The sequence below is a fragment of the Oreochromis niloticus genome, linkage group LG6 (genome assembly GCF_001858045.2).
Source record: "Oreochromis niloticus isolate F11D_XX linkage group LG6, O_niloticus_UMD_NMBU, whole genome shotgun sequence".
NCBI classification, from domain to species: Eukaryota; Metazoa; Chordata; class Actinopteri; order Cichliformes; family Cichlidae; genus Oreochromis; species Oreochromis niloticus.
In genome coordinates this window covers 41836869-41861009 of record NC_031971.2, presented here as the reverse complement: position 1 = coordinate 41861009, position 24141 = coordinate 41836869, and the positions used below count along the sequence as shown (strand labels likewise).

General features: G+C 50.7%; 4 protein-coding genes and 2 long non-coding RNA genes across 17 annotated transcripts; 2 read left to right on the top strand and 4 right to left on the bottom strand.

Moving 5' to 3' along the window:
* Positions 1-97: 97 nt before the first annotated feature.
* polr3f (polymerase (RNA) III (DNA directed) polypeptide F) lies at positions 98-3620 on the bottom strand. Its single transcript, XM_003456492.5, has 9 exons — positions 3373-3620; positions 2846-2963; positions 2672-2739; positions 2520-2587; positions 2336-2448; positions 1834-1977; positions 1566-1673; positions 1030-1221; positions 98-956 (listed from the first exon to the last, which is right to left on the bottom strand). Exons 1-9 carry the CDS (start codon positions 3546-3548, stop codon positions 879-881), a joined length of 1065 nt encoding a protein of 354 aa, XP_003456540.2. The 5' UTR covers positions 3549-3620; the 3' UTR covers positions 98-878.
* A 123-nt stretch (positions 3621-3743) lies between these two features.
* Positions 3744-12041, top strand: dzank1 (double zinc ribbon and ankyrin repeat domains 1). Of its 12 annotated transcripts, XM_005461264.4 has the most exons (20): positions 3744-4033; positions 5436-5556; positions 5637-5784; positions 5867-5933; positions 6025-6064; positions 6321-6513; positions 6750-6867; positions 6946-7059; positions 7186-7269; positions 7346-7468; positions 7545-7706; positions 7789-8023; positions 8104-8207; positions 8328-8411; positions 8489-8591; positions 8929-8984; positions 9070-9147; positions 9229-9356; positions 10446-10520; positions 10830-12041. In XM_005461264.4, exons 1-20 carry the CDS (start codon positions 3857-3859, stop codon positions 10978-10980), a joined length of 2361 nt encoding a protein of 786 aa, XP_005461321.1. In that variant the 5' UTR covers positions 3744-3856; the 3' UTR covers positions 10981-12041. The 12 variants fall into 12 exon arrangements, 9 of the variants coding, with proteins under 9 accessions (XP_005461321.1, XP_005461319.1, XP_019215013.1 ...); XM_005461262.4 differs by having other exon boundaries at positions 9070-9356; XM_019359468.2 differs by having other exon boundaries at positions 6946-7269.
* On the bottom strand, positions 6348-8922 carry LOC109202361 (uncharacterized). The gene is made up of 4 exons (XR_003220520.1): positions 8670-8922; positions 8283-8391; positions 6699-6853; positions 6348-6577 (listed from the first exon to the last, which is right to left on the bottom strand). It is a non-coding gene; the product is annotated as an uncharacterized LOC109202361 (long non-coding RNA).
* Positions 12042-13951: 1910 nt separating the features above from the next.
* kat14 (lysine acetyltransferase 14) lies at positions 13952-18043 on the bottom strand. The gene is made up of 10 exons (XM_013264914.3): positions 17751-18043; positions 16761-16882; positions 16558-16679; positions 16302-16474; positions 15790-16224; positions 15116-15705; positions 14876-15009; positions 14594-14769; positions 14330-14520; positions 13952-14251 (listed from the first exon to the last, which is right to left on the bottom strand). Exons 1-10 carry the CDS (start codon positions 18007-18009, stop codon positions 14078-14080), a joined length of 2376 nt encoding a protein of 791 aa, XP_013120368.1. The 5' UTR covers positions 18010-18043; the 3' UTR covers positions 13952-14077.
* On the bottom strand, positions 18018-19349 carry pet117 (PET117 cytochrome c oxidase chaperone). Its single transcript, XM_013264928.3, has 3 exons — positions 19197-19349; positions 18140-18294; positions 18018-18055 (listed from the first exon to the last, which is right to left on the bottom strand). The coding sequence occupies exons 1-2, from the start codon at positions 19290-19292 to the stop codon at positions 18145-18147; spliced, it is 246 nt and encodes an 81-aa protein (XP_013120382.1). The 5' UTR covers positions 19293-19349; the 3' UTR covers positions 18018-18055; positions 18140-18144.
* A 3107-nt stretch (positions 19350-22456) lies between these two features.
* On the top strand, positions 22457-23006 carry LOC109202362 (uncharacterized). Its single transcript, XR_002062291.2, has 2 exons — positions 22457-22711; positions 22784-23006. It is a non-coding gene; the product is annotated as an uncharacterized LOC109202362 (long non-coding RNA).
* Positions 23007-24141: the final 1135 nt, after the last annotated feature.

Genomic DNA, 24141 nt, shown 5'->3' with positions numbered 1-24141 from the left:
TACATCGATTCACTGTGAGGCCCATTAGCGCTCCCACGGACTGAGAGGAGCTCCGTGACCACCTCAGAGATTCAAAGAAAACTACGCAGAGACAGACAGTTAACGCCACACGGCTAAGTCTCCACCCACTTTATTCATACACCAAATCACGACACTCGTGGACCAAAATAATAATCACAGAACAGACTGAGTGTCAGAGTGCCTCATCAGAGGCCTCTGGTGTTCTTCAGAACCAGAACTGAGGAGGTCCAGGCCAACGTGACAGCTGCTCTTCCTCCCAGAGACCGCGTCCTGACAGCCCGTGTTCAGGGCCGTTTCCCCCGCCTTGTCCCTGAAACCAGCAGCGAGGGCCAAAACCTTAAACATGAAGGTGGAAACATCCACGAGTTCCCTTCAGCTCAAACAACCACAAACGGCTATGATTGGCTGCAGGTGTTTGCCTCCCTGCACAGCAACCACAGCTCCACCTGGTGGTCAAAAATTGGTTCCAACAAAGAAAAATTATTTTCCTTCTAAATCATTTTATAGTCAGGACGCTGCAGTTCTCACACACACACACACACACACACACACACACACACACACAGTCAAATAAAAATATGCGGTTGCACTACAGAGGGTGTGCAGGTGGGAGCGGGATTATACAGAAACATCTGAGACCATGTGACCATGATGGGACCAATAAGACGACCCCAAAGATTTACGATGTCAAACAGAAACATTAAAGCAGCCCCAGAAAACAAACGTTACGCCTCCAGAACCAGAACCGGGACAAACTGCTGCACGTCATCGTCACAGGAACTGAGGCCGCCGGGTTCTTCACGTCTGCGACAAACAGGAAGTGAAGCTTCCTTCAGAGAGAAACGCGTGCCGTGGCTTCAGAAGTCCAACCACTCGCTCATGTAGATGCAGGTGGATGGCGAGATCTCCCCGCCCTCATGGCAGTCGTCGAACACCTGCAAAGAGGAGACAGGATGAGTTCGGGTGCCCTGAGAGCGGCCCTGGGTGCAGGTGGGCACGGCGCGTTACCGGGCAGAGTCCGCAGGGCGTCTTGACGAGGCCGGTGGGCTGGATGATGGCGTTCACGCCGCGGTACAGCTTCATCTGCCCGTCCACACTGCCCACCGTGCCCTCCTTGGCGGCGATCACGGTCATCTCCACCTTTCCGTCGTAGATGAGCGTGTTCAGGATGGTCTCGATGTCATCCATGGACAGGTCCACCTGAGGGAAGCACACACACCAGATTCATACGCAGAGATAAATAGGTCCATGCTGTCGACCCTGCCCTTTCACCTCGTCTCACGGTCGCTTTCATTCACCTGACCAGGAAAGCAGATTGGCCAAAGATCAACTAAACCCCGCCTTAAACACCTGGACCTGGGTCCATAGCCTGAGTCCCGGGGACTGTTTACACGCAGGATGAGGTGTAAAGTCTACGCTCCCGCCTCCTCAGGTAACGCTCACCTGTCTGAGCACCTGAGCCCAGCTGCTTCTAATGTGTGTGTGTGGAGCTGTCTGCAGGTGAACGCTGTGCTGTGATTGGTGCGTCTGAGCTGTGATGTCACCTTGCTGATGCCCAGCTCACAGATGTACTTCCAGACTTCGTGCGACGTGGCGAAGGAGCTGTTTCTCTGAACCATCGGACTCTGCTTGCTGTCCCGCGCCGCCTCCGCCTCAACACAGGAAACACAGCGAGGGTCATATGACGGTTCACACAGCTCTGAGACATGAAAGAAGGCCGCCCCGCCCTACTCGCGCCTCAGAGTGCCGCTCTGCCTCCTCCTGCCGGGCACCGTTTGGACAATGAAACAGTTTAAATAAAGTTTTTTGTACCTTGCTCTGCAGGAACTTGAAGCACTGCTGGTTGAGAACCTCCACGAACTCGGACTCAAAGTCCTGGTCGCTGTACCAGGCGCCGCCCGTCACCGAGCGGTCGGGCTGCAGGTTGTACAGCATGTACACCTTCTTCTTCGACGCCTGCACAAACACGCCAGCGGAGAGGAAGTATGACATCATCACCGTCAGTGTTTGTTTACACGAAACACACGGAGACGGCGCATCTTTAATTTTTATTTACTTACATGTGTTTGTTTATTTCCAAACTGTTTTATAGTTTCTATATTTTTGCTGATTTACATATTTTACAGATGTTTGTCGTAAACATCTGGAAAATATATTTAATCAGAATTTAAACAGTTTCTTTTATCTTTGCACATTTTAAGCTGATTTTTCTGCAGATATTTAAATAAACATTGACTCTTTCAGCTGCTAATGTTATTGATTATTGATCAGCGATAAGGCTGATGAAGCCGATTATTGATCGTGAAAGACTCACAGCCACAGACTTCACGGCTTTGATGAGCTTCTTGCTCTCCAGGTTCTTCAGGATCTTGTTGATCTCAGTCAGAGGCAGGTTGCTCTTGAACCGGATGTCTCGGCTCCAGATTCCTGCAGAGAGAGACAGACGTAACGGCGAGCCACGGCAGCGAGCCAAACGGGGACAGGAAGTACTCAGTTACCTTTGTTTCCTGCGTCCTCGATGATCTGATAGACCAGCTTCTCCTGGTTGTCTGAGCCCTTCATCTTACTGAGACAGAACAGACAGGAAGCAGCTGAGACACCAGCAATCACCTGACAGGAAGTACACTCCTACACCTGTGTGTGTGTTTACCTGGTGCTCTGAGAGTCCTTCAGTCTGTACAGGAGACCTGCACTGTTCCTCAGCAGGTCCAGCTGACCCTGAAACAAACACCACCTCATCAACCTGCTGCCTGCTCAGCGCACAGAGTACAATAAAGCGCCATCCTCCTCACCCTCTGGAGGTGAGTGACATCATCAGACTGACCAGTGAGAGCAGCTTGTTGATGGCCATGGCTCTCTGCTGTGGCTCCAGGTGAGGCATGTCGTTCTGAATCACCTGGTCTGTGATACCGTGAGGGAACTGCTGACACAGCTCTTTGATCCTGAAACACACACACACACACACACACACACACACACACCAGATAAAATTCACAGTAAACCTGTTTCTCTGTTTAAACTCGGAGTTTTAATCGTTTTCTGCTCCTGCTGTGTCTCAGCTGCTCAGGCTGCACATGAAGACCAGCAGGCATAAACTTTAGCTCAGAGGAGCTTCGGCCGAAGGCGCCATTAAAGACCAGAACATGTCCAGATGTTGGTCAAGCGAAGCCAGCTGATGACACTGATTAACGCCGAAGTGACCAGCAGTCCGGCGCGATGTGAACGTGCGTTCATGACCTGCACGCAGGCGCTGTGTGCGCGAGCAGAACCGTACAGGCGATAATTGTGACAGTATTCGGCCGGAGTCCGATACGCGGACAGAGCGGCCCGCCGGCCCCGCTCCTCCCTCACCTGTTCTCGACCTCCGCGGGGTCCGACAGGTTCGTCTCCTTCTTCACCTTCACCTCAGCCATCTCCAGCGTTTCTTGCCTGCGCGGGGCTCTTACTTTGTTAGCCTGTGAGCTAATGTTGTGACTGACTGCGAGCACACGCTGGGGTCCTTCGGTGTCCCAAGCGACCGGAAGCATCCTGAAATCCGCCTGATTAAAATACACACCGCGGTCAGATCTCGACCTTTTGTTTGTGTTTAAGCATAGATACCCGGCCTCACTGTTTCACAGTATTTTTTTTTTTCTTTCTTTGGTTAATTTCATTTAAAAAATAAATTTCTTTGACTGGTCAGCGGCCTCTGGTCCTGTGACGATGACGTACAGCAGCTTGTCCCGGTGATTTATAAAATATATCATATATAGAAATATATGAATTTAAATTTTAAGGTCATTTTTCTCAACTCCTTCTTTTTGTGTTTTTAAATTCAATGTAAACTTTAAAGGGTATGTTTCTAACAGCGCAGCACGCAGAGGTGGGCGGGTACTACAACCCAATGGCAGCACCGCCCATCTCTGTCGTTCAGGCGTATAAAACAAGCGTCCCCGCGGACACAGCCCGTTGCTATGGTGACACTTCGGTAAACTCGGCAGCAGTCCCGTTGATCACCTGCGCCTTCATCCAGGTAAGAACACTGTCTCTGTTTGTTTTATTTACCGGCGTGTCCCGGCCATACGGCTCATCGAACCAGAACCGGCCCCATTCAAAAGCTCAGAAAAAAACAGTGAAAATAAGAGCAGCTTCAGTCAAACTAACAAAGAGACGGTAAAGACACGGGAACCTATCAGAGGCTTTGGTAAACCTTCAGGGAAACCCTCCCAGAAACCTAAGATGTCCCACTGGGGCACGCGGGGTGGAGACGAGTGTCAGGCCTGATGTGGATGCCCGTGAGACCCACTGTGATGTTTGGAGACGACAGATGAGAAGACAGACAGTCACTGGGAGCAGGGGCGGATCTAAAGACATGTTCGTAGGGTGGCATGGAAATCAGATGAGGTGGCAAAGTCACGGCCGTTTCTATACACAGGTGTTTCATTCTGTAATATGTGTTAAATAAGGTTAAATACATCAAATGCAGTAAGCATACATGTGAATATAAACGTAGTCTGTTTAATTGGCTTTAGATCAAATAATGAAACATCTCAGTTACTTCAAGCATATGAATTTAAATTTTAAGTGTTGTATAGTCTGTATGATAAATAAGTATGTAGCCCGATGAGGATAACATCCAGAAAGCTACACTACATGTGGTGGATGAGCTAGAACTTCACACTCTTTTTATGAATGATAGATAATTTTAACAAACAACATTTTCATAGAAAGAAAGAGTCGGGCAAGCATCCGCACCGTCTGCTGGTTTTAGCTCAGAGGATGGCGACCAGCCTCCAGGAAAGGCTGCAGCGTCTGGCAGTGGGTCAGCACTGGCTTTGTTCTTCCAAGTAAAGGTTCTGGATCAGGACCGTTCAGTGGGGGATTCACTCCAAAGCGGTTTGATTGATGTGGCCACACTGACCTGCTGAGAACTGCAGAGCCTGAAAGCAGCGGGAAAAAGCTCATCCACGCAGACGGTTTCTGACGGAGGTGTTTGCAAACCACCATAAAGCTACAGGAACATGAGCCATCACCTATGCGGCCCAGATACACATCGACATCCCCGCCCTCCTGTCGGACACTCTGGGAGTTCGTATCCATCAGGCTCCTGCCTCGTTTCGTGGACCGATGCTAGAGCGACCAACGCGTGCTGGTCGCCCAGCTTCTGTGTACAGAGGGTTCATTATCACACCTGTTGTTATGATATGAGGTTCTCTGCTCTCTGCAGCAGGCTGTCGGTTCTTTGGTTTGTTCTCTGTGCTGTGACACAGATTCAGCTCCATCCATTTTACAGATAACATGAGGTATGAGGTTACTCAGCAGAAGTAACTGAGTAAAAGTATGAATGTATGTTGGGACAAAGCCGGCGAGGACGTCTTACTGAGTCTGAAAGGGAACTGAACAACTGATTTATTGATTAACTGATTGGTTGGCAGACGGTTGTTGTCATGGCAGCGGGGGCAGTGTCAGCTCCACTCATCATTCCCATCATCCACCTGCAGACTCATCGAGCCAAGAACCACATCAAGACGAGCACACCTGTGTCCATCCAGTCAGGTAGAACTCCAACCGTCTGCTCATCCACCCAGCATCCATCCATCCATCCAGCAGGTCATGTGACAGGTGTGTCTGTGCAGACTCTGCAGGTGTTCTGATCTTTTACACTCTGGATGGTTCAAAGCCGGGGGCGGGGCATCGTGGAGCAGCAGGCAGCAGCAGGAAGTACAGCGAGCCCATCCTTCTGCCTGCAGGCCGGGTGACAATTCGAGCGGTGGCTGTCACCAGGTAAGTGGTCACCTGACATCAGTGTGTACCGGCAGCAGATGCTTTCACAGTGTAGATCAATAAAGTTTATGTTTGTCTGCAGTGACGGCAGAGAGAGCTCCATAGTGACGAAGGTTTTCTCTGTGGATCCTTTGGACAACTTCCTGCAGGTAATCGTGCAGCTGCCTGCTGCAGTTAACATTTCCCAGCTGCCCCTGCACAGACCTGATGATTCACAGAAATGCTTCTTTTACCTTCCAGCCTCCGCCAGAAGAAACATCCTCTCCTGCTGAGACCTCAGGTGTGTTCAGTTAAATTCAACTTTATTCATAATACAATACATTACAACAGGTACCTCAAGTCTTACCGTACTGACAGGTAAAGATGTACAACATTACAGAGAAAACTGACCAATCAGAGGATACTGTGTGGGCAGCACTCGGTGACAGTCGAAATGAAGAACTCGCTCTTAACCTTGGGGGGATGGGGTGTAAACCTGCTCTTTCTCTTCATCTGACCAATCACAGAGCTTCACACTTCCTGTTTCTTGTGTCCAGAGCCAAGGATGATGGGAAATCCCTCCCTTCAGTCAGGCCCTCGTTTTCTGTACGGTCGTCATGGCTCTGAGATCGGCGCCCAGCTCGTCTCATCTCACCGCTCCCAGCCTGCGGTTTTTAGGGGGTCAGGTGACCTGAGGCAGCTGAAGAGCACGGAGACGACAAGAGTGCAGCGAGACACCGACTTCCTGCGGTACGACCACACGGTACAGCCCTCCATCAGAGCCAAAAGTTTGTGGACAGCTCATCAAACAGAGCTGATGAACGTCCCAAGAAGAAGGAAAATGAGAAAAACATGTTCTTTTTTAAAAATAAATACATTTAGTTTGATTTCCACTCATTAAGACATTGCCCAGGTGTGCAGGTGCGTCCACATACTTTCGGCTTCACACTGTAAACCTGATGAACCAACAGTTTCTGTGCATTCAGGTGTGCTCGCTGTCTGCATCGCCGCCCCTCTGACCCGTTCGCTCAGTTCTGCGCTCAGTGTGGAGCGGCGCTTTCTCCGCTACCCAGTCACAGGCTGCCACCTGCTGAGGAAGGACAGGTACTGCATGCACTCACCTGAGCATTGCCACGTCCCGCTGAACACCTGACGATGAATCTGTGTGTGTGTGCGTGTCAGATGTTGCTGTGTGTGTTCTGTGGAGCTCTAGTTCCCGCCAACACACACACCTGTTTGGTGTGTGAAGCTGCCATCGATCAACAGCTGCAGCCACGAGCGGGCATCACTCTGCAGGTACACACACACACGCTCACACACACACACACACACACACGCTCACACACACACACACACACACACACACACATGCTCACACACACACACACACACACACACACTGGTGTTTACCTGTGCATGCAGGGTCATGTGATGTGTGTCTGCTGTGGAAGTGGGAATCCAGCTGACGCCTTCAGCTGTCTCACCTGCGAGAGCTGCTTGCAGCAGGTAAGCAGCTGCTGACCACACCTGTACAGCCTCACCCACAGACACTTTACGCTCTCTTTACTCCTCATGGCTTCAGGTGGGCGGAGCCAGGAGCAGTGTGCCCTCTGACCCAGGAGCGCACACCAGGATGTTGTCCTGCACCAGATGTAAACGTTTAAACTGGGGCGACGCAAGATTCTGCGACTGGTGCGGCTCCAAGGTGAATGCACATCTGACACCTAAAGCAGTGTAAAGTGAAGCATTGTGGGATTTGTAGTGATGCCGTGTGCTTTCAGCCCACCCACGCTGCCCGCTGTGTGACATGTCAGCGATGTGGAGCGAGTGCACACCCGTACACTTTTTACTGCACCGCCTGTGGCATTTTCCTGGAAGCACCGGTCCCACTCGGATCCTGCGGTGACATCACACGATCGGTCAAGGGTGCCGCCAACCGCCAGGCATGTCGACACGCCAGATATGTCACGCCTTCCACGTGTTTCCTTCGATTCCAGCCAGTCAGCTCCCTCCTTTTGTGTGCAGGTGGGAGTGCAGACTGCCTGTGGCGCCACCTGGCGGACCACTGCCTCTTCGCACCCTCTGCGAAGTGTAAAGATAGCCCCACCCACTGTGGATCAGTGCACACAGACTGTAGGACTCTATTACCCATCAGGCACTGAGCTGCAGAGGAAGGAGCAGCACAGAGCGCTACAGCTCCTCAGGAAGCAGGTGCAGAGCGACCGCCACCCACCGCTCACCGCCATCAGCCCGGGACGAGGTAAAACCCAACTCACAGTCTCAGTGTCAGGGGCGGGGTTACAGAGGCGTTCTTCCATGTGTGACGCCTGTCATGTTCAGGTTACTGGAGGAAGCAGCTGGATCACATATGCGCTCACCTGAGAAGCTATGCCCAGAACAACGCCCCCTTCAGGGCGCTGCTGGGAGAGCCTCGTCTGGGCCGGGTAAATCACACCTCACATGCCGCTCACCTGTCTAGCAGTGACATTGCCGTGTGTTAAATCAGAAGGTGGTTTTACCTGAGAAGGTGCAGGCAGGTCACTTCCTGTGGTGTTTACTTGCAGATGGTCTTTGCGGTGATTCAGGAGGATCGCCATGAGGTCAGTCTGACCGTCAGCTTTGCAGCAGCTGAGCTTAAAGAAAAACAGGTGTGTTTGGAACAGGTATGCTGAGCGTAGGATATCGTGGTTATTTAATGAGTTTAATGAGTGGGGTGTGGTCTCAGGTGGGTGCTGACGATGACGGCACGGGATCTCCAGGTGGAGGATTTGAGCTCGCCAGCTGGACCAAGACTCTGAGCAGCATTACAGAGCGAACAGGGTGGACAGGTGAGAGCCCATGTGACACACAGACATTCATCTCAACATTTCAGCCAATCAGAGTCCTTGAATTTCACCAAAACTGACCTCAGATTTTGACCTGTGTTGGTCTGATTAACCAGCAGCCATGTTTTTGGTCAGATTCCTGCTGGAGAGTGCTCTGGTGTTGGCCAGTCAGAACAGAGTAGAGTGTGAAAGGGGCGGGACCTCTTTATGTTGTATCATTACACCTGAGCTGAGCTGATAATCAGCACATCAGTTAACATATTGATTGATTGATTTTTCATTTACATGAGCCAATCAGAAGCTGCTGATCGATCTGTGCTTTTATTTTGGTGTCGGACAGGAAGTGACCAGCTCTCGGCTCCGCCGTCCAAACCTTACCTGACGCCCAAACTGCCGGTGAGAAACTCCGCCCACAGCCGAGGGCGCTTCCTCGCTGATTGTACCCGTTCATGCTCCTCTCTGATTGGCTGTCTGGCTGCAGGTGAAGGATGTTCAGCTGTTGAAGGAGCTGGGTCCAGGTCGAGGTGAGGTCGGCGTCATCCAGCAGCTCCTGGACCAGGTATCACCCTCTGCGTTCAATCGACAGCCTGCTCAGGGTCACCTGACACGCTTTACATTTGTGTGTGCGGTCGTTCGCCAGGGGGCCGACCCTTCCTGCTGCGGGAGCGACGGCCTACATGCTTTGGCAATTGCCGTGATAAATGGTCACCATGACGTCCTACCTGTTTTGGTGCAGCGAGGCGCTGACGTGGACCAACAGTCTGGACGGTAAGACCAGGTTTTTATTTTTTTACAGCTAGAACAAGGTGCCGCGGGATCTCATGTGATCCCACAGGCGTGTCAGCTGAGGGCCCGCCCCCAGTACCAGAGCAGCGACCCCGAACCTGGCTAAGGGTAAACGTAAATTCAGTAAAATCATAATTCACGTCGGCAGTAATGACACCTGGTTACGCCAATCGGAGGTCACTAAAATCAATATTGAATCGGTGTGTAACTTTGCCAAAACAATGTCGGACTCTGTAGTTTTCTCTGGTCCCCTCCCCAATCAGACCAGGAGTGACATGTTTAGCCGCATGTTCTCCTTAAATTGCTGGCTGTCTGAGTGGTGTCCCAGAAACGATGTGGGCTTCATAGATAATTGGCAAACCTTCTGGAGGAAACCTGGTCTTGTTAGGAGAGACGGCATCCATCCCACTTTGGATGGAGCAGCTCTCATTTCTAGAAATATGGACCAATTTATTAAACCCCCCAAAATATGACTATCCAGAGTTGGGACCAGGAAGCAGAGTTGCAGTCTTACACGCCTCTCTGCAGCTTCTCTCCTCCTGCTACCCCCCCAAAAACCCATCTCCATAGAGACTGTGTCAGCTCCCAAACAGACAAAAAACAAACTAAAAACCAGCAATAAACAACTTAAACATAAAAAATCCCAAAGAAAGAACAATACAGTATCCACATCTGAACCAAAGAGTAAAACAGTGAAATGTGGATTATTAAATATTAGGTCTCTCTCCTCCAAGTCTCTGTTAGTACATGACTTAATAATTGATCAACAAATCGATTTATTATCAGCTGATTTCATGTATGATTCTGATTGGCTGACGGCTCTCAGACCCGCGGATCAAGCAGACGGACTCTTTTAAAACTTGAAGAGCTTTCACCTTCAACGTTTTCATTCATCATAACAGCATCCAATAGACTCCGCCCACTTCACTGTACGTACCTGAAACTTGCCCGCACACTGGTTGCTTCAGGTTCTGGATGAGGTGCTGATGGAGCCCTCTGATTGGTCCTTGTACCTTCCATTATTTAGACCCTGTAATGCTCGTGTGTGCTGACACTCCTCCTCCTCCTCAGGATGAAGAACACTGCTCTGCATGAAGCTGCAACTCTGGGGTCTGCAGGTGTGCCATGTGCTGAGGTCCTGCTCAGGTGAGTTAAATCCTGCATTCAGTGTGCCTCTGTAAACATGGCCGCCTACAGGTGTGTGATTCAGAGTGAAAGCTTCTTAGATCTTGAATGAAAGTGAGACGGCTGGTGTGGCAGCAGTGTGCCGGGTCACCAACGTAATGTTGCCAAGGCAACAAATATGAATCCAACTCCTGCTTTTTTTTTTTTTTTTTTTAGTCCCACAGACTGAGGTCGAAAGTTCCAAGTTGCTACAGAATGCAGCACAGTACCTGCAGTTGTTGCTCCTCCCACTTGTCGTAATGACATCATCCTCTCTGTCCCTGGTTTCAGCTGTAAGGCCAACGTGAGGCAGAGGAATGCTGCGGGTCAGACGGCGTATGACGTGGCGGCGAGCTCGGGCTGCGGCAGCATGGCGTCTCTGCTGGCAGCTCAGACTGGACTGGACTTACTGGGCAAACTGGGAAACATGAACTCAAGATGAAGCTGATTTTTTTTCTGATTGGTCTGAACGTGAAGTGATGTCTACAGCTCAGAAAGTGACATCACTTCCTGTCAGCGCAGACATGTAGATTACAGATTTTTGACCCTTTCAGTCCGGCTTCCACTGAGACCGCTCTCTTCAGGGTCTCTAAGGATCTGTTGTTGGGTTCTGATGCAGGAATTCTGTGATCGTTTTGCTTGGTCTCAGCGCAGAACTTCAATACCACTGACCATAAAATCCTAACGTTAACAGGCTAACAGGTTTTGGCGCGAATATCTGGCTCCGCCTTACCTGGTTTTCTTTCTTCTTATCAGACAGGACCTTTACTGTTAGGACTGACAGGTTCACCTCTAACATTGCCCCCCTAACCTGTGGGGTTCCACAGGGTTCAGTTTTGGGTCCATTATTATTTTCTTTCTACATGCTTCCTTTAGCTGGCATTATTCAGTCATTTCTTATCATTTCTATGCCGATGACATTCAGCTCCATGTGTCCTTTAAGCCTCCTCAGCTGGATGGGTTGTCCACCCTAGTCCAGTGCTTAACTCAGGTTTCTGATTGGCTTTCTAACAACTACCTTGTTTTAAACACAAACCAGACTGAGACAATGATCATAGCTCTTCCTGGACTACAATCTAAAGTCAGTCGGGTTCTTGTTTCTTTCTGTTAAGTCAAATATTTGATTCTTCTCTGGGCCTCGACTCAAATGTAAAATCTCTGTCTCGTTCCTGTTTCTTTAATTTAAAGAACATTTCTAAACTGCGACATATGATCTCCTCAGCTGATCTGGAAAAAAGCGTTCATGCATTTGTGTCATTGTGTTTAGATTATTGTAACGTCCTGTTTACCAGCTTGGACAGATCTTCTCTTTCTTGCCTCCAAGCTGTACGAAGTGCAGCAGCTGTTTCAGTTTAAACAAGCCTTCTGTTGATCAACGCCTTTAAATTTTTTTTTATTTACATTTGACCTTTTATATTGTTTATATTGTCTATCTTAACCTTCGTGTACAGCGATTTGTGACTGTCTACGAAAAGCGCTTAATAAATAAACTTTACTTACTTACTTACGTGTCGGGGTCTTTGTGAGGGTTCAAATAATAAAATATTTCGGGATGAGATTTAACACTTCAGTGGCTCCGCCCATAAAACAGAAAAACAAGTACCTAATCTCGATTATGGCGCACTGCTTCCTGTTCCTCCAAAATAAACTTCATGTCTCACCCAAAAACACCTGAAAGCAGCAAGTAAAGAGTTCACGGAGGTCAAAGGTCTGTAGGATGTTCACAGACCTGAATCACAGACCATAGCTGAGTGACAGACGGTGAAACGGGCCGGTGTGTTTTTAAAGTTTTGTGCTTGTCTAGTGAGGCATTGCTGCGTTCTTGTGGTTCTGGACCTCAGGTGGTTCCTCACCAGGGGGATTGTACCTGAGCTCCACATGTCCCTGTCAGCCTCGGCAGAGGGAGGGCGGAGCCTTCATCCCCGGGGTTGTGCATCCCATCTGGCCTGCGACCTGTTTGAAGCAGGCTGCTCTGGTTCATGGTCGGTCACTAACAGATAACACTGAATGACTTCCTCGCCTCTCGATATCTGGAGTTTCGTCTGGTGACACAAACTTGGCTAAATGTGAAGAGTGGAGCCGGCTCTCTGAACCCTCCAGACTGTGACTGCCTCAGCTCGGACAGCCAGCCAGGTGGAGGTTAGCTACTGCTTATAAAAACTGCTCCATCAGCTGTTTGCACTACAGAAAGACAACAAGGATTTTGTCCAAGATTCCTGTGAATTCTTGGCAGGAGCTGTGATATGACAGTGTTTTAATTCTTTAATATTCACGTTTGATATACAGCTCACTAAAGACTTTTTAGACTCCTAATGTTGTTCAGTCAGCTAAAGGCCCAACACACAAACGTGGACACAAACGTGGACATGCTCTCTGTGAAGTCTGGCATGTTCATTTCTCTGACACGTCTGTAATATCTGAAATTCTCCTTTCATATCAGTCTCTCGTGATTACCTCAGGTGCTGCCGGTCATTTTATTTGTTCTTATCAAAACTGTAACCATGAATTACTTTTTGATGGGTCCATTCACTTTAATTCAACCTGCTTGGAAACCCTTGATTCACTTGCTGCTCTCACAGCCAGGACTCTAAAACTAAAGCCCAACCTTGGTTGAATGACGTCAGCAGAGAACTCAGACAGGTGTGAAGAAAAGTCGTCTGTCTCCAGGTGTCTTTGTTAAATGATCAGAAGACTGTAAGAGCAGCACGAACAAAGTATTTCTCTAATAACAGAGCTCGTGTTTTATTTAGACCAGCACAGCGCCAGCCATGCAGGATCTCTACAGAGAGCGCTGCATGAGGACGACACAGCGGAGCCTCTCTGATCCAGCCACCCCAGCCACAGACTCTTCTCACTCCTGCCGTCCGGCAGGCGGTTCAGGAGCATTCAGACCCGCACTACCAGACACAGGGACAGTTTTTACCCACAAGCCATCAGACTTTTGAACTGCTGACACTCTATACACACCACTAAACACTCACTACAATTACAGGACTCTGCACACTGTCACTTCAACTAATGCCACTTAAATGCTCGTTGCACAAGTTTTGCACAACCTGTAAAAACCAACTTGTATTAAATTCTCTAAATATTTAATACTTTTCTCTTTTTTTCTCTTTATCATTATTATTACGGCCATATTCTGTTATTTTCTTCTTAATTTAACTGCACACTTCTACATGCTCATGTAAAGCTGAGGAGCGCGACCCAAAGAATTTCATTATGGGTAAATGTGGCTACACTGTTAACGTCTGCGTGCACACCGCGTGACGTGAGAGCACACCTGGATTTGAAATGTGCAGAGTAACAGTTCCTTCCTGTCCTGCTCGCTCCCAGAAGCGTGCTAATGGCAGGCTGCAGCAAGTGTTTAGGATGGAGGGCGATGGAGCGTAAAGGAGGCGAGAGAGCAGACGGAGCTTCAGCACTTTGGTTTTAATACCTCAGAAACACAAACAGCAGCACACACACAGTCCCAGATGTTCCTCACAGCACCGACAGCTGCACACCTGCCTCAGGTGCAGGTCAGCTGGTGATGGGGCTCAGCGCCGCAGCCGCAGGAAGAAGGCGTGGCGGCACTCGGCGCTGTCCACGGGGTAATATTTATCGTAGAAGTCCAGGATGTACTCCTCGGCCTTGAAACCGAACTTCTGGTACAGCAGCATGGCGGGGTTGCTGGCCGACACGTGCAGTGTCACGTCCTTTCCCATACACGTCTGAAACACGCACAAACACACACGTTAGGATGGTCGCAGCAGCATGGGTGCCCCTGACCCGCCCACCTGCAGTCGCACCTGGATCAGGTGGTAAATCATGAAGGTCCCGATGCCGGCCCGCCTCCACTCGGGGTGGACGAGCAGGAAGGAGATGTAGGCCTCGTTGTATTTCACGTCCGGCACCATGAAGCCGAAGCCCACCACCACCTTCTTGTAAAGGACGACAACGCTGAAGTCAGGGTACTGCAGGCACTCGGATAGATCCACACCTGTGGGAGGAGCAGACGGAGGTCTGAGTCACGGCCGGATTGCGCCACGGGGCGTAACAGGCAAGTGTGCTACCTGGCCAGAAGCTGTCGTGACACATGGCGTTGACGGAGGGGATGTGGTTTGGACGGACATAGCAGTAGTCGATGGGAGCGTCAGGTTCAGGTGCCCAGCCCGGCTCCTTCCTGTGCGGGTACGCTCGGATCTCGGCCAGCAGCCGGAGCTTCGGCGGACGGCTCTCGTAGTCCCGCCTAGACAAAAGAAAAGGAAAATGGAGAACGCAGGTGTGGACCTCCACCTCGCAGGAAGCTCCGAGGACTCTCCGACCACAGGTGTGGCTCGGGCTCGGAGGTTTACCTGATGTACGGTTTGAGGAGGCGGGAGGTGTAGGGGCTCCTGATGGTCTGCTCCAGGCTTCCTTCAGCTCCCATCAGACGATGCCAGAAAGACACGGACGGCTGCTGGACGCCTCGTCTGCCGGAGACGCCGGTCTGTAAAACATGGACAGGTGAAGCGAACAGTGTGAACACTGCATCAGCTGCAGCGATTGGTGCACGTGGGCGTGTCACATGGACGGACAGGAAGTGTGTGCGTTACCTGGAAGCGATCGAGAATCCGCAGCTCCTGGCTGCTGGTACAGTATTTCCCTTTCACACCGCCGCCGATCTGTGATCCGGCCTCCTGGGCGCCATAGATTCCTCCCACCAGGCTGAGGGTGGCGCTGACCACTTGGTCGATGTCCAGCAGGGGGAGCCTCCTCTGTCGTTTTGCCTGGCGAACCAGCAACTTCCTGTGGAGGCGTTTAGCCTGCGGCGTGACGGCCAACGCGAGCGGGCAAGCGTCCAGCCGTCGCAGCAGCATCCTCTCCTCGTACAGACTGAGGGTGGCATAGCGAGGACTCTGGGCGTTGCCGGCAGCGCTGTCAGTGTTCTCTGGATGAGTCGTCCTTCTGCGCTCAGGTCCTCCGCCACCGCCGCCTGTGGACACCGGGGCGTCTTCACTTTGTCCTACGGGTTCTTCAAAGTCGCCCTCCCGCTCGCGGCCTTCGTCTTCCTCGCTCTCTGCTTCACGCTTGATGTGAGGCGGTGGCGGGCGGAGTTTCTTGCGGGTGCCCAGGTTGGCACTGGCAGGCGGGATGTACTCGGTTCCCGGGTCGATCATCCCCTCTGTTTCCATCTCCTCATCATCTGAGTTGGAGGAAGCAGAACGCGCCATCAGCGGTTACATCACATAAAACCACATGACCCTGCACCAATCAGGTGGTACCTCACCGTGGAACAATGCCTGTGGCGGCATGGCGTCAGGGATAAGGTCTGCCTCCGACAGCAGGCTGGGCGTCGCCGAATGCGAGGCTGGCGTTCCCGGGGCAGAAAAGTCAGGTGAAGGCGATGGCGTCGGGCTGGTGAGCGGCGTTCTGTCTGAGGAGCTGAGCGAAGAGAAGTCAATGACCTCACCCTTCTCCAGGACCAGATCTGGGCGCTGCCCACCACCCACACCACGGCCTCCACCCAGCTTGACGGGCGTGGAGGCGGCGCTACGGTCCGTGTATCCGCCCGCCGCTTCCTTCTGGGCCCGCCGGATATCTTTGGCCTCCTGAGTGCGTGAGCGTTTCTCCTTCAGCTGCATGGCGTTCTCCACGGGGTTCCGCGCCCCGCGTTTGCGCAGACCCTCCACGGTGATGATCGGGTCCAGCACGGGTTTGGACGCTGTGGGTAAACAGCGTCCAAGGTCAGAGGTCAACAAACACCGTCCACTTGGGCGCCAGCGTTCGATCACGGCTTACCTTTAGTCTTTGTCACGGATTTGTCCACTTCTGGTCGGAGGGTTGGAGGTCGGTTGTGGACCAGCTTCCACCAGCCGGGCTCACCGAACTCCTGCGCTCCAGAGCGGAAGAAGGCGGGGCTTCCGACCGACAGGCAGCCCGCTACCGTGCTCCACCAGGTTGATGTCTTCTTCCTGCAAAGAAGAGTGCAACACGAATGTGAGCGCCGGCACGTTATCGATAAAGACCAAAACTTTATTGTCTGTCTGCGATCGACCTCGAGCCCAGCAGGAAGTTCCAGTGTCGACCAATGAAAGCGCAGATGTCCTCTTTCCACCTGAAGTAGCCCTGCCGGCCCGTCCCCTCCAGAGACAGGTTGTACATGGCCAACATCACCACCTGCCACAGGAAGAAGCTGCCGTCAGCACGCCGAGTATTTGAGGTGTGTGTCTGTGTGTGTGGGCGGGGCTAAAGTCCTACCTGCTGCCAGGTGAGCCTCATCCTCTCGAAGCTCTCCTTGCCATCTTCGGAGCAATCGGAGCAGACGAATTTGAAGAAGTTGTCTCCCTTCAGGTAGCTCGGCTGCTCGCCGCGGAGCTGAGCTGCAGACGATCACAGGTACAGAGTCAGCTGCTGCTGCAGACCTGCTGGGGGTCTCCTAGGTTACCACCAGTGCCTGCTCTCAACTCATGAAGCTGCAGACGAGGAGCTGGACTAACAGCTTCCTGTCTGGCTCCACCCACACCACATCAGACCTCACCTTAACTCTCATACCTGCTTACATCACGGTCAGAGGTCACATTAAGGCTCATATCATGTGATCATCCATCGCATCATGTGACACTTAACTGAGAGCATGCTCACGCCGTGTTCTGGAGCCGGGCTAAAGGGCGTTCACGCACACTCAAGGAGGAGCTCGTACCTGAAGGTGGGGCCATGTGGAGGAAGCTGCCGCGCACAGAGGTGCAGATCTCGCTTTAGAGTTCAGCGGGTACGACTGTTGATTCACGTGACAGCTTTAATGAGTGCAACGTGAGACGGACCGGTCGGCACGCGGTGGGAGCGTCTGGATCACTTTTGTTCCCGCCATTTCGCTCTCAGCGTATTGTCCTACCGCGTAGCTACAACTGTGGTGTCGCCGGGAACCCACAGACTTGATTGCGTTGGGTTGTTATAGCAACGTGGCCGAGCATCCTGTGACGTCACTTGTGTGTGACATGAACGAGAACAAAGGAGGCGATGGCATTCCTCCTGCTCGGTCCGTGGCATTTTGTCAGACTCGTGGGCCGCAGGTTTCAATTTTCCCGAAAGACTCGCTCTCATGACTCACAGACTGGTGCACCTGACCAGCCAATCGGTGGCATGCGGTCTGCTGATGTCACATTTTCAGATTGCTCGGCAGCAGGTAGTGCCACCTACTGGAGAAGGTCGGTCACGTCAGAAACGGAGCGCTGCAATTGGCCAGCTCACCTGCGGGGATCCACTTGTGGCAGCGGTCGCAGTAGAAGGACATGTCCTCGCAGGCCCAGCCCCCGTCGGCGTCCTCACCCACGTCACTGGTCAGGGAGTCGCCACTCTGGTCATGTGACAGGTCCACGGAGCCCTGGTCCTCCGACTCAACAATCAGCAGCGTCTCGCCCTCCACCTCCCCCTCTTCCAGACCGTCCGACGCTGACGTGCAGGCCGCCTCGTCCTCCCCACCCACCAGCTGCTCGCCACTGCTGTCCATCCTCCTGCTTCAGGTACGGCACACCTGGGCAGGTGACCACTGCAGTCTACACAAGAGAAGAAACATTACAGTTGACCTGGTCGTAAGGAGACTTGGGGATGCAATAGGGTAGGTGCATGAGAGCATTTACCTTTTTCAGGTGTCCTGTGGGTGAAGCCTGGCCTCCCGGTTTCGTCTCTCCTCCGCCAGCTGTCGGGTCAGCAGCCGCTGCTCCTCCAGCAGCCGCAGGTTCTCCTTCCTGCGCTCGAGCCGTTCCAGATCCCTGACCACGCCCTCACGCAGGCGCTGCACGACAAACACAGTGACCACTCATCATTGATCAAGCTCTGAGGACATGTGAGCTCATCTCCACTGGTTCACTTACAGATCCTGCTTCTCACTCATTAATCCCTCAGTGCTCCGCCCCTCAGCACCTGTACACAGTCAGGTCTGCTTTCGGTCCCTTGTAACAGAATCCACACCTATGAGGGCTCGATGCTTTGGTGTGGAGTCTCTCCCATATGAGCTTCACAGCTGGACTGAAAACTCACCTCTGCCACACAAACTTACACCTTTGACCTTTTTGACTTGTGTTGCAAAGCGTTCTTGTGTTTCTTGTAAGGCGCTGGAGAAAGTGATTATTATTGATCACTGATTACTGAAACAGATGTCACAGGTGAGGTGCCCGAAGCTTTGTTCCCATGATGTGAACACCTTAAACCCAGGTGTGTGATTTTCTGTTTCTTTGTTTTATTTAACAGCAGGACTCGTGACCTCACAGAGGTCACCCGAGAGAAAACGCACCTCCAAAATAAAGGCAGACCTGTAAGCGTCACAGAATCCGAAATGAAACATCTGACGCCACTGCAGCTCTGTCAGTCACATGTTCTGCACTCACCTGAGCTAACGTTAACTCAGATAACGCCTGATTAGCTAACTGAGCCATAAATGTAAGGAATGACGATGATTATCATTGTTTACCAGCCATCTGAGTCTTTTATTTTGAAAAGTGTTGGAGGAAGCGGTTTTTGGCTGCTGTTTATCGTCATTATCGTGTTTATTTATTATTATTCTTTTAACGTCTGTGTGACGTCACCTGTGTCCGTTCAATTGCGTTTAACCACCACCTGTGCTTTAGCGTTAGCCTCGTTAGCCCCCGTGACCCGCTCCGGCACACGGAGGCTAGATGTCAGCCCGGCTCGGCTTACCTCTCTGTCCCAGGCCTGTTTGAGGTGCACCGCGGCCACGGTGCTCACGGTCAGAACCACGGACACTCCCAGGACCACCTTAGAGACCGCGGACATCACGCTGTCTCAGCTCCGGCTAACAGTGGCTAGCGGCGGCTAAGGTCTTCTTCTTCTTCTTCTACGCTCATCGGAGCTGCACCGCCCCCACCGGCCGGAGTGTGACACACACGCAGACTCGCGTCAAAGAATCAAAGGCCAAAAAGGCCAAAAATGTTCGTTTGTTTCTTCTTAACCTCCTAGGACCTGCCGTCCACATATGTGGACATCACATTTTTGGTTATTTTGACCAAAATACTCAATTTTGCTCTACATGGGCCTGATATCCACTTACAAGGACATTATACTGCTACTGTTCTATCAAAATTTTAAATGAATATCCTCATTTGTGGCTCTCATTTTTCTTAAAAACAAAAATAAGGTAAAAAAAAAAATCTGGAAATTCTTTGTTTTTACATTCATTGGGCCCCAATATGCCCAAATATCAAAGAGAAATTAAAAATGCATGTCGTGGAAGAGTTCGGGTCTTAGGAGGTTAAGGTGAAAACCAGGACCTCACCTGTCCTCCCTGCATCACACTCGCAGGGTGTGTTAGTGTGTTGTGAAGTATCTCCTGTCTCCTTTCCTCACTTCCTGCTGAGGACTTAGGAAAAGAGAAGAGAAGTGGAACGACCTCACACTCTTTCTCCTTAACGGTGTGAGGCCGGATGTCGTGGGCGTGAACTGCAGCGCTGTGAGGGAACCGTGATCACGGAGCTGAGCCTGCTAAAGCTGCGGTCCTGAACTACATATAAACTGTATAAAAGGGGCGTGGTCACAGCTGGAACATGCAAACATGGAGGGAGCATGCTCTTTGAACAGCTCCTCCTCCTCCGCCGTGCCTGAGTCAAAAGCTGTGAAAGTGGTAACATGACCATGCCGGGCACTTAGAACCTGAGCTGTCACACCTGAGGCCACCTTTAGCTAACATCGCCACGTCCTCCTCCTGCCTTGCATCCAGCTCAGAGTGAGTCCCAGGTACGTGACACTTAGTGAGGTAGTGACCTTTGAGACGGTCCTGAGAATCATTGACTCGACTGTCATTATGTGAGTCTTTGGAGTGGAAATGGCAGTTTATTCCACCTCTGAGGTGGAGCACCAACCATCGGCTGTTGATTAATGTCCACTCACACCTCCACCTGTGAAACAACTGAATTCAGCTCAGATCTTCTCACGCCTGATTGGCCGATCAGTCGGGCCAGTCAGCTCTGAGCATGCTCACCACAGGTATTATAGTTTTTACCCCTCAGCTGTAGAAGACGTCATCGACAGAGAGGTGAGGCAGGATGGAGCGGGTGGAGACGAGTATGACAGGAGAGCAGCAGGAGTGAAACTGAAGGTTTGGAGGTGGAGGCTAGGAGAGGAGGAGATGGAGTAAAATCTAAACTTCACATTTACGTTTAGGTATGTGAGTGAAGTTGGCCCCCCCACCTTCTTCAAATCCAACAAAAGTGGTACCAAACGTTTGTGCTACGTTTGTGCTGCAAACATTTTCGTTTGTGCTGCTATCATTTTAAAGATATTAATAAAAATTTCTACAGGTCATCAAAGTACAACCAGCCCCCCCACATTAATGGAATCCAACAAAAGTGGTATCAAACGTTTGTGCTGGTTTGTGCTGCTAAAATTGTCATTTGTGCTGCTTCTGTTTTAAAGATATTAATGAAAAGGTAAACATGAACAATGTGCTGGGGGGTTAGTTCCATGATTGTTAGTATGCAAATTCTTATGACCATTGATCAATGACAACTAATCAAAGCCTACTGATCAATGGCCATGAGTACCATTCACAGAAAGTGGGGAATGGCTACAATCACAGCATTGTAGGATGGCGAAAGATGTACCCTTGGGCCCCCCTTCTCGATTCAGAGATGGTCAGCATCCTGACAGCCCGATGGACGAAGCTGTCTCTCAGCCTGTGTGTTCTGGCCCGGAGGCTCTTCAGTATCCTTCGTGAGTAAACTGAAGACGCTGCTGAAGGGATGAGTGGAGTCACCTGTAATGGAGAGGACCTTCCAGATGAGGCAGGTGCAGCTGGTCTCACTACCCGTTGTTATTTTTTCCTGCAGAACCCAGTGCAGGAGTCATACCACACAGTGATGCAGCTGGTGAGGATACTCTCAACTGTGCCTCTGTAGAAGGTGCTCATAATGGGGGTTGAATCTCTTGTGCTTCTCAGTTTGCAGAGGAAGTAGAGTCGCTGTTGGTCTTCTCCACATTCAGGGACAGGTTGTTGTTGCTGTACCACTCTGCCAGATGGTTAACTTCACCCCTGTAGTAGATCTCATCGTGGGTCAGCAGAGTGAAGAGAAGGGGGCTCAACACACATCCTTGGGGAGCCCCCGTATTCAGTGTTCTTGGGCTGGAGGTGTTGCTGTCGAGCGTACTATCTGCTGTCTTCCTGTCAAGAAATCTGGCAGCCAGTTATACAGCAAGGTGCTGATCCCCAGCAGATCCGGTTTGTGAATGAGTTGCTGGGGAATGATGATGCTGAAGGCTGAACTGAAGTCTATGAACAGCACTCTGACATACGAGTCTCTAGTGTTCAGATGTGTGAGGGCTGAGTAAGGGGCAGTTGAAATTCCGTCATCGGTTGAGCGTTTTGACCGGTATGCGAACTCAAATGGATCCAGGTTGGGGGAAAGCAATAATTTGATTTGATGCATGACTAACCATTCAAAGCACTTCATAATGATGGAGGTGAGTTTGACAGGACGGTAGTCCTTAAAGCAGGAGGTAGATGACTTCTTGGGCACAGTAATGATGGTGGAGGCTTTGAGGCATGTGGGAACGGCGGCCTGACCCTAGTGATGTGTTAAAGATGTCTGTGAAAACATTTGTGAGTTCCACAGCATAGTCCGTCAGTGCTCATCCAAGGATGTTATCAGGACCTGGAGCTTTGCGTGTACTGATTTTGGCAAGGGATCTCCACACACTGTCTGGGGATTTGTTCCCCACGGTCTGCAGAGTGGGCTTGTAGTCTGTGATGGTTTGTATTCCTTGCCACTGCCTCCAAGTATCTCTACTGTTGCTGAAGCTTTGCTGTAGCTGATGCCACGTGACAGGTTTGCCCTTGCTGTTCTTAGGCTCACCTAATTCCCGGCTCTGAAGGCTTGCATTTTTCAACCTTAGGAGCATTTAAACCTGACCTGTGAGCCATGGTTTCTGATTGGCCCGGACAGTGATAGTCCTGGTGTCACGACCTGCAGGATCGGCAAGGTGCTGATCAGAATCTCTCCACTCCTAGCCCTCCTTCTCTTCTCTTTTTCCCTCTCTCTCCCCCTCTCTCCTTCTCTCCCCTGTTTTGCCGGAACTCATGGCGGCTTCACGCCCTCGGTCCACGCCTTCCTGGATTGGGAACACCTGGGCCTCATCAGACCAGCTGGTATATTAGAAGGAGGAGATCAGCTGTTCAACGCTGGATTGTTGTGAAGACTCTAGTCAGTACACGTCTAGCTCAAGTTTCCTGTGCCTCCGTCTCAGAGACTTAACGAGTGTTTCTTTGTTCCTAGATTCCCCGGACCCGTCCCCGTGTTTCCCCGTGTGGAGTGTGGAAGGAGTGACTGGTCGCTAGCGGAGAAGAGAGAGGTTGAACTGAGCGCGTGTGTGATTTCCCCGTTTTCCCTGGAGCCCTGGACCCCTCCCCCTCACGTCTTGTATATAGCACTAACCCCGCACTGTCTGTACATACACTTGGTGAAGATCTGTAAATAAACCGTCTCTGTTTAAACGCTACTCAGGAGTCCTGCGAGTGGATCCTCCTAGCAACCCGTGACACCTGGTCTCTGTGACATCATCGATGCATTTTGGGATGTAGGCAATGACAGTTTCTGTGTATTCCTGAAAGTCTGTGGTGTTGTCGTGTGTGGCAGCCTGTGGTGGAAAAGCAGTCTTGCAGTGCCTCTGAGGACCCTTCTGGCCACACCTGTACCTGCTTACGAACTGGTTTGGTGACTTTGACCAGGGGCCTGTGGGAACCCATGGCACACCTAGGTTTCTGCCTGTAGTACTGACCCTTGTGCAGAATAGGTGGAATTAAGACACCGTTCCAAAAGCAAACACAGCTGATCAGTGCTGAGAGTGGTCCTGTTGCTGAGGTTGGGGTGATCCTGTAATCTCTTACGAACTACCTCCAACGCTTCTATGACTGGGATGCAAGTGAAGACAGATGTAACATCTCTCTCTCACTGTACATGTACTGTTTATAAAATTAGGGAAACATAACCTGCACAAACAAAATAATTTGCAGGACAAATGTTTGACATCAATTTTGTTCGATTTGAAGAAGGTAGGGGGGCCAACTTCACTCACATGTGTTTATAAGATCTGGGAAACCTGCAGTCAGCTGAGACTGAAGAAGTCACTTGGATGAGTGACGAAACGTTTCTCCAACTGAAAATGTCCAGATGAACAGAATCAACCTTTTGGGATTTACTTACCTGGATGATTAAGCACGCATCAAGACGTTATTTTATTAAAATTTTTAAAATGATAGCAGCACAAACGTTTAACATCAATTTTGTTGGATTTGGGTAATGTGGGGGGGCTGGTTGACCTTTTGACCTTTACATTTTCATTAATATCTTTAAAACAGAAGCAGCACAAACAACAATTTTAGCAGCACAAACCAGCACAAACATAGCACAACTGATTGACACCAGTTTTGTTTGATTTAATTAATGTGGGGGGGCTGGTTGACCTCTGATGACCTGTAGAAATTTTTATTAATATCTTTAAAATGATAGCAGCACAAACGAAAATTTTTGCAGCACAAACATAGCACAAACGTTTGATACCACTTTTGTTGGATTTGAAGAAGGTGGGGGGGCCAACTTCACTCGGCTAGAGAATACAGCTAAGGTCCACGGTC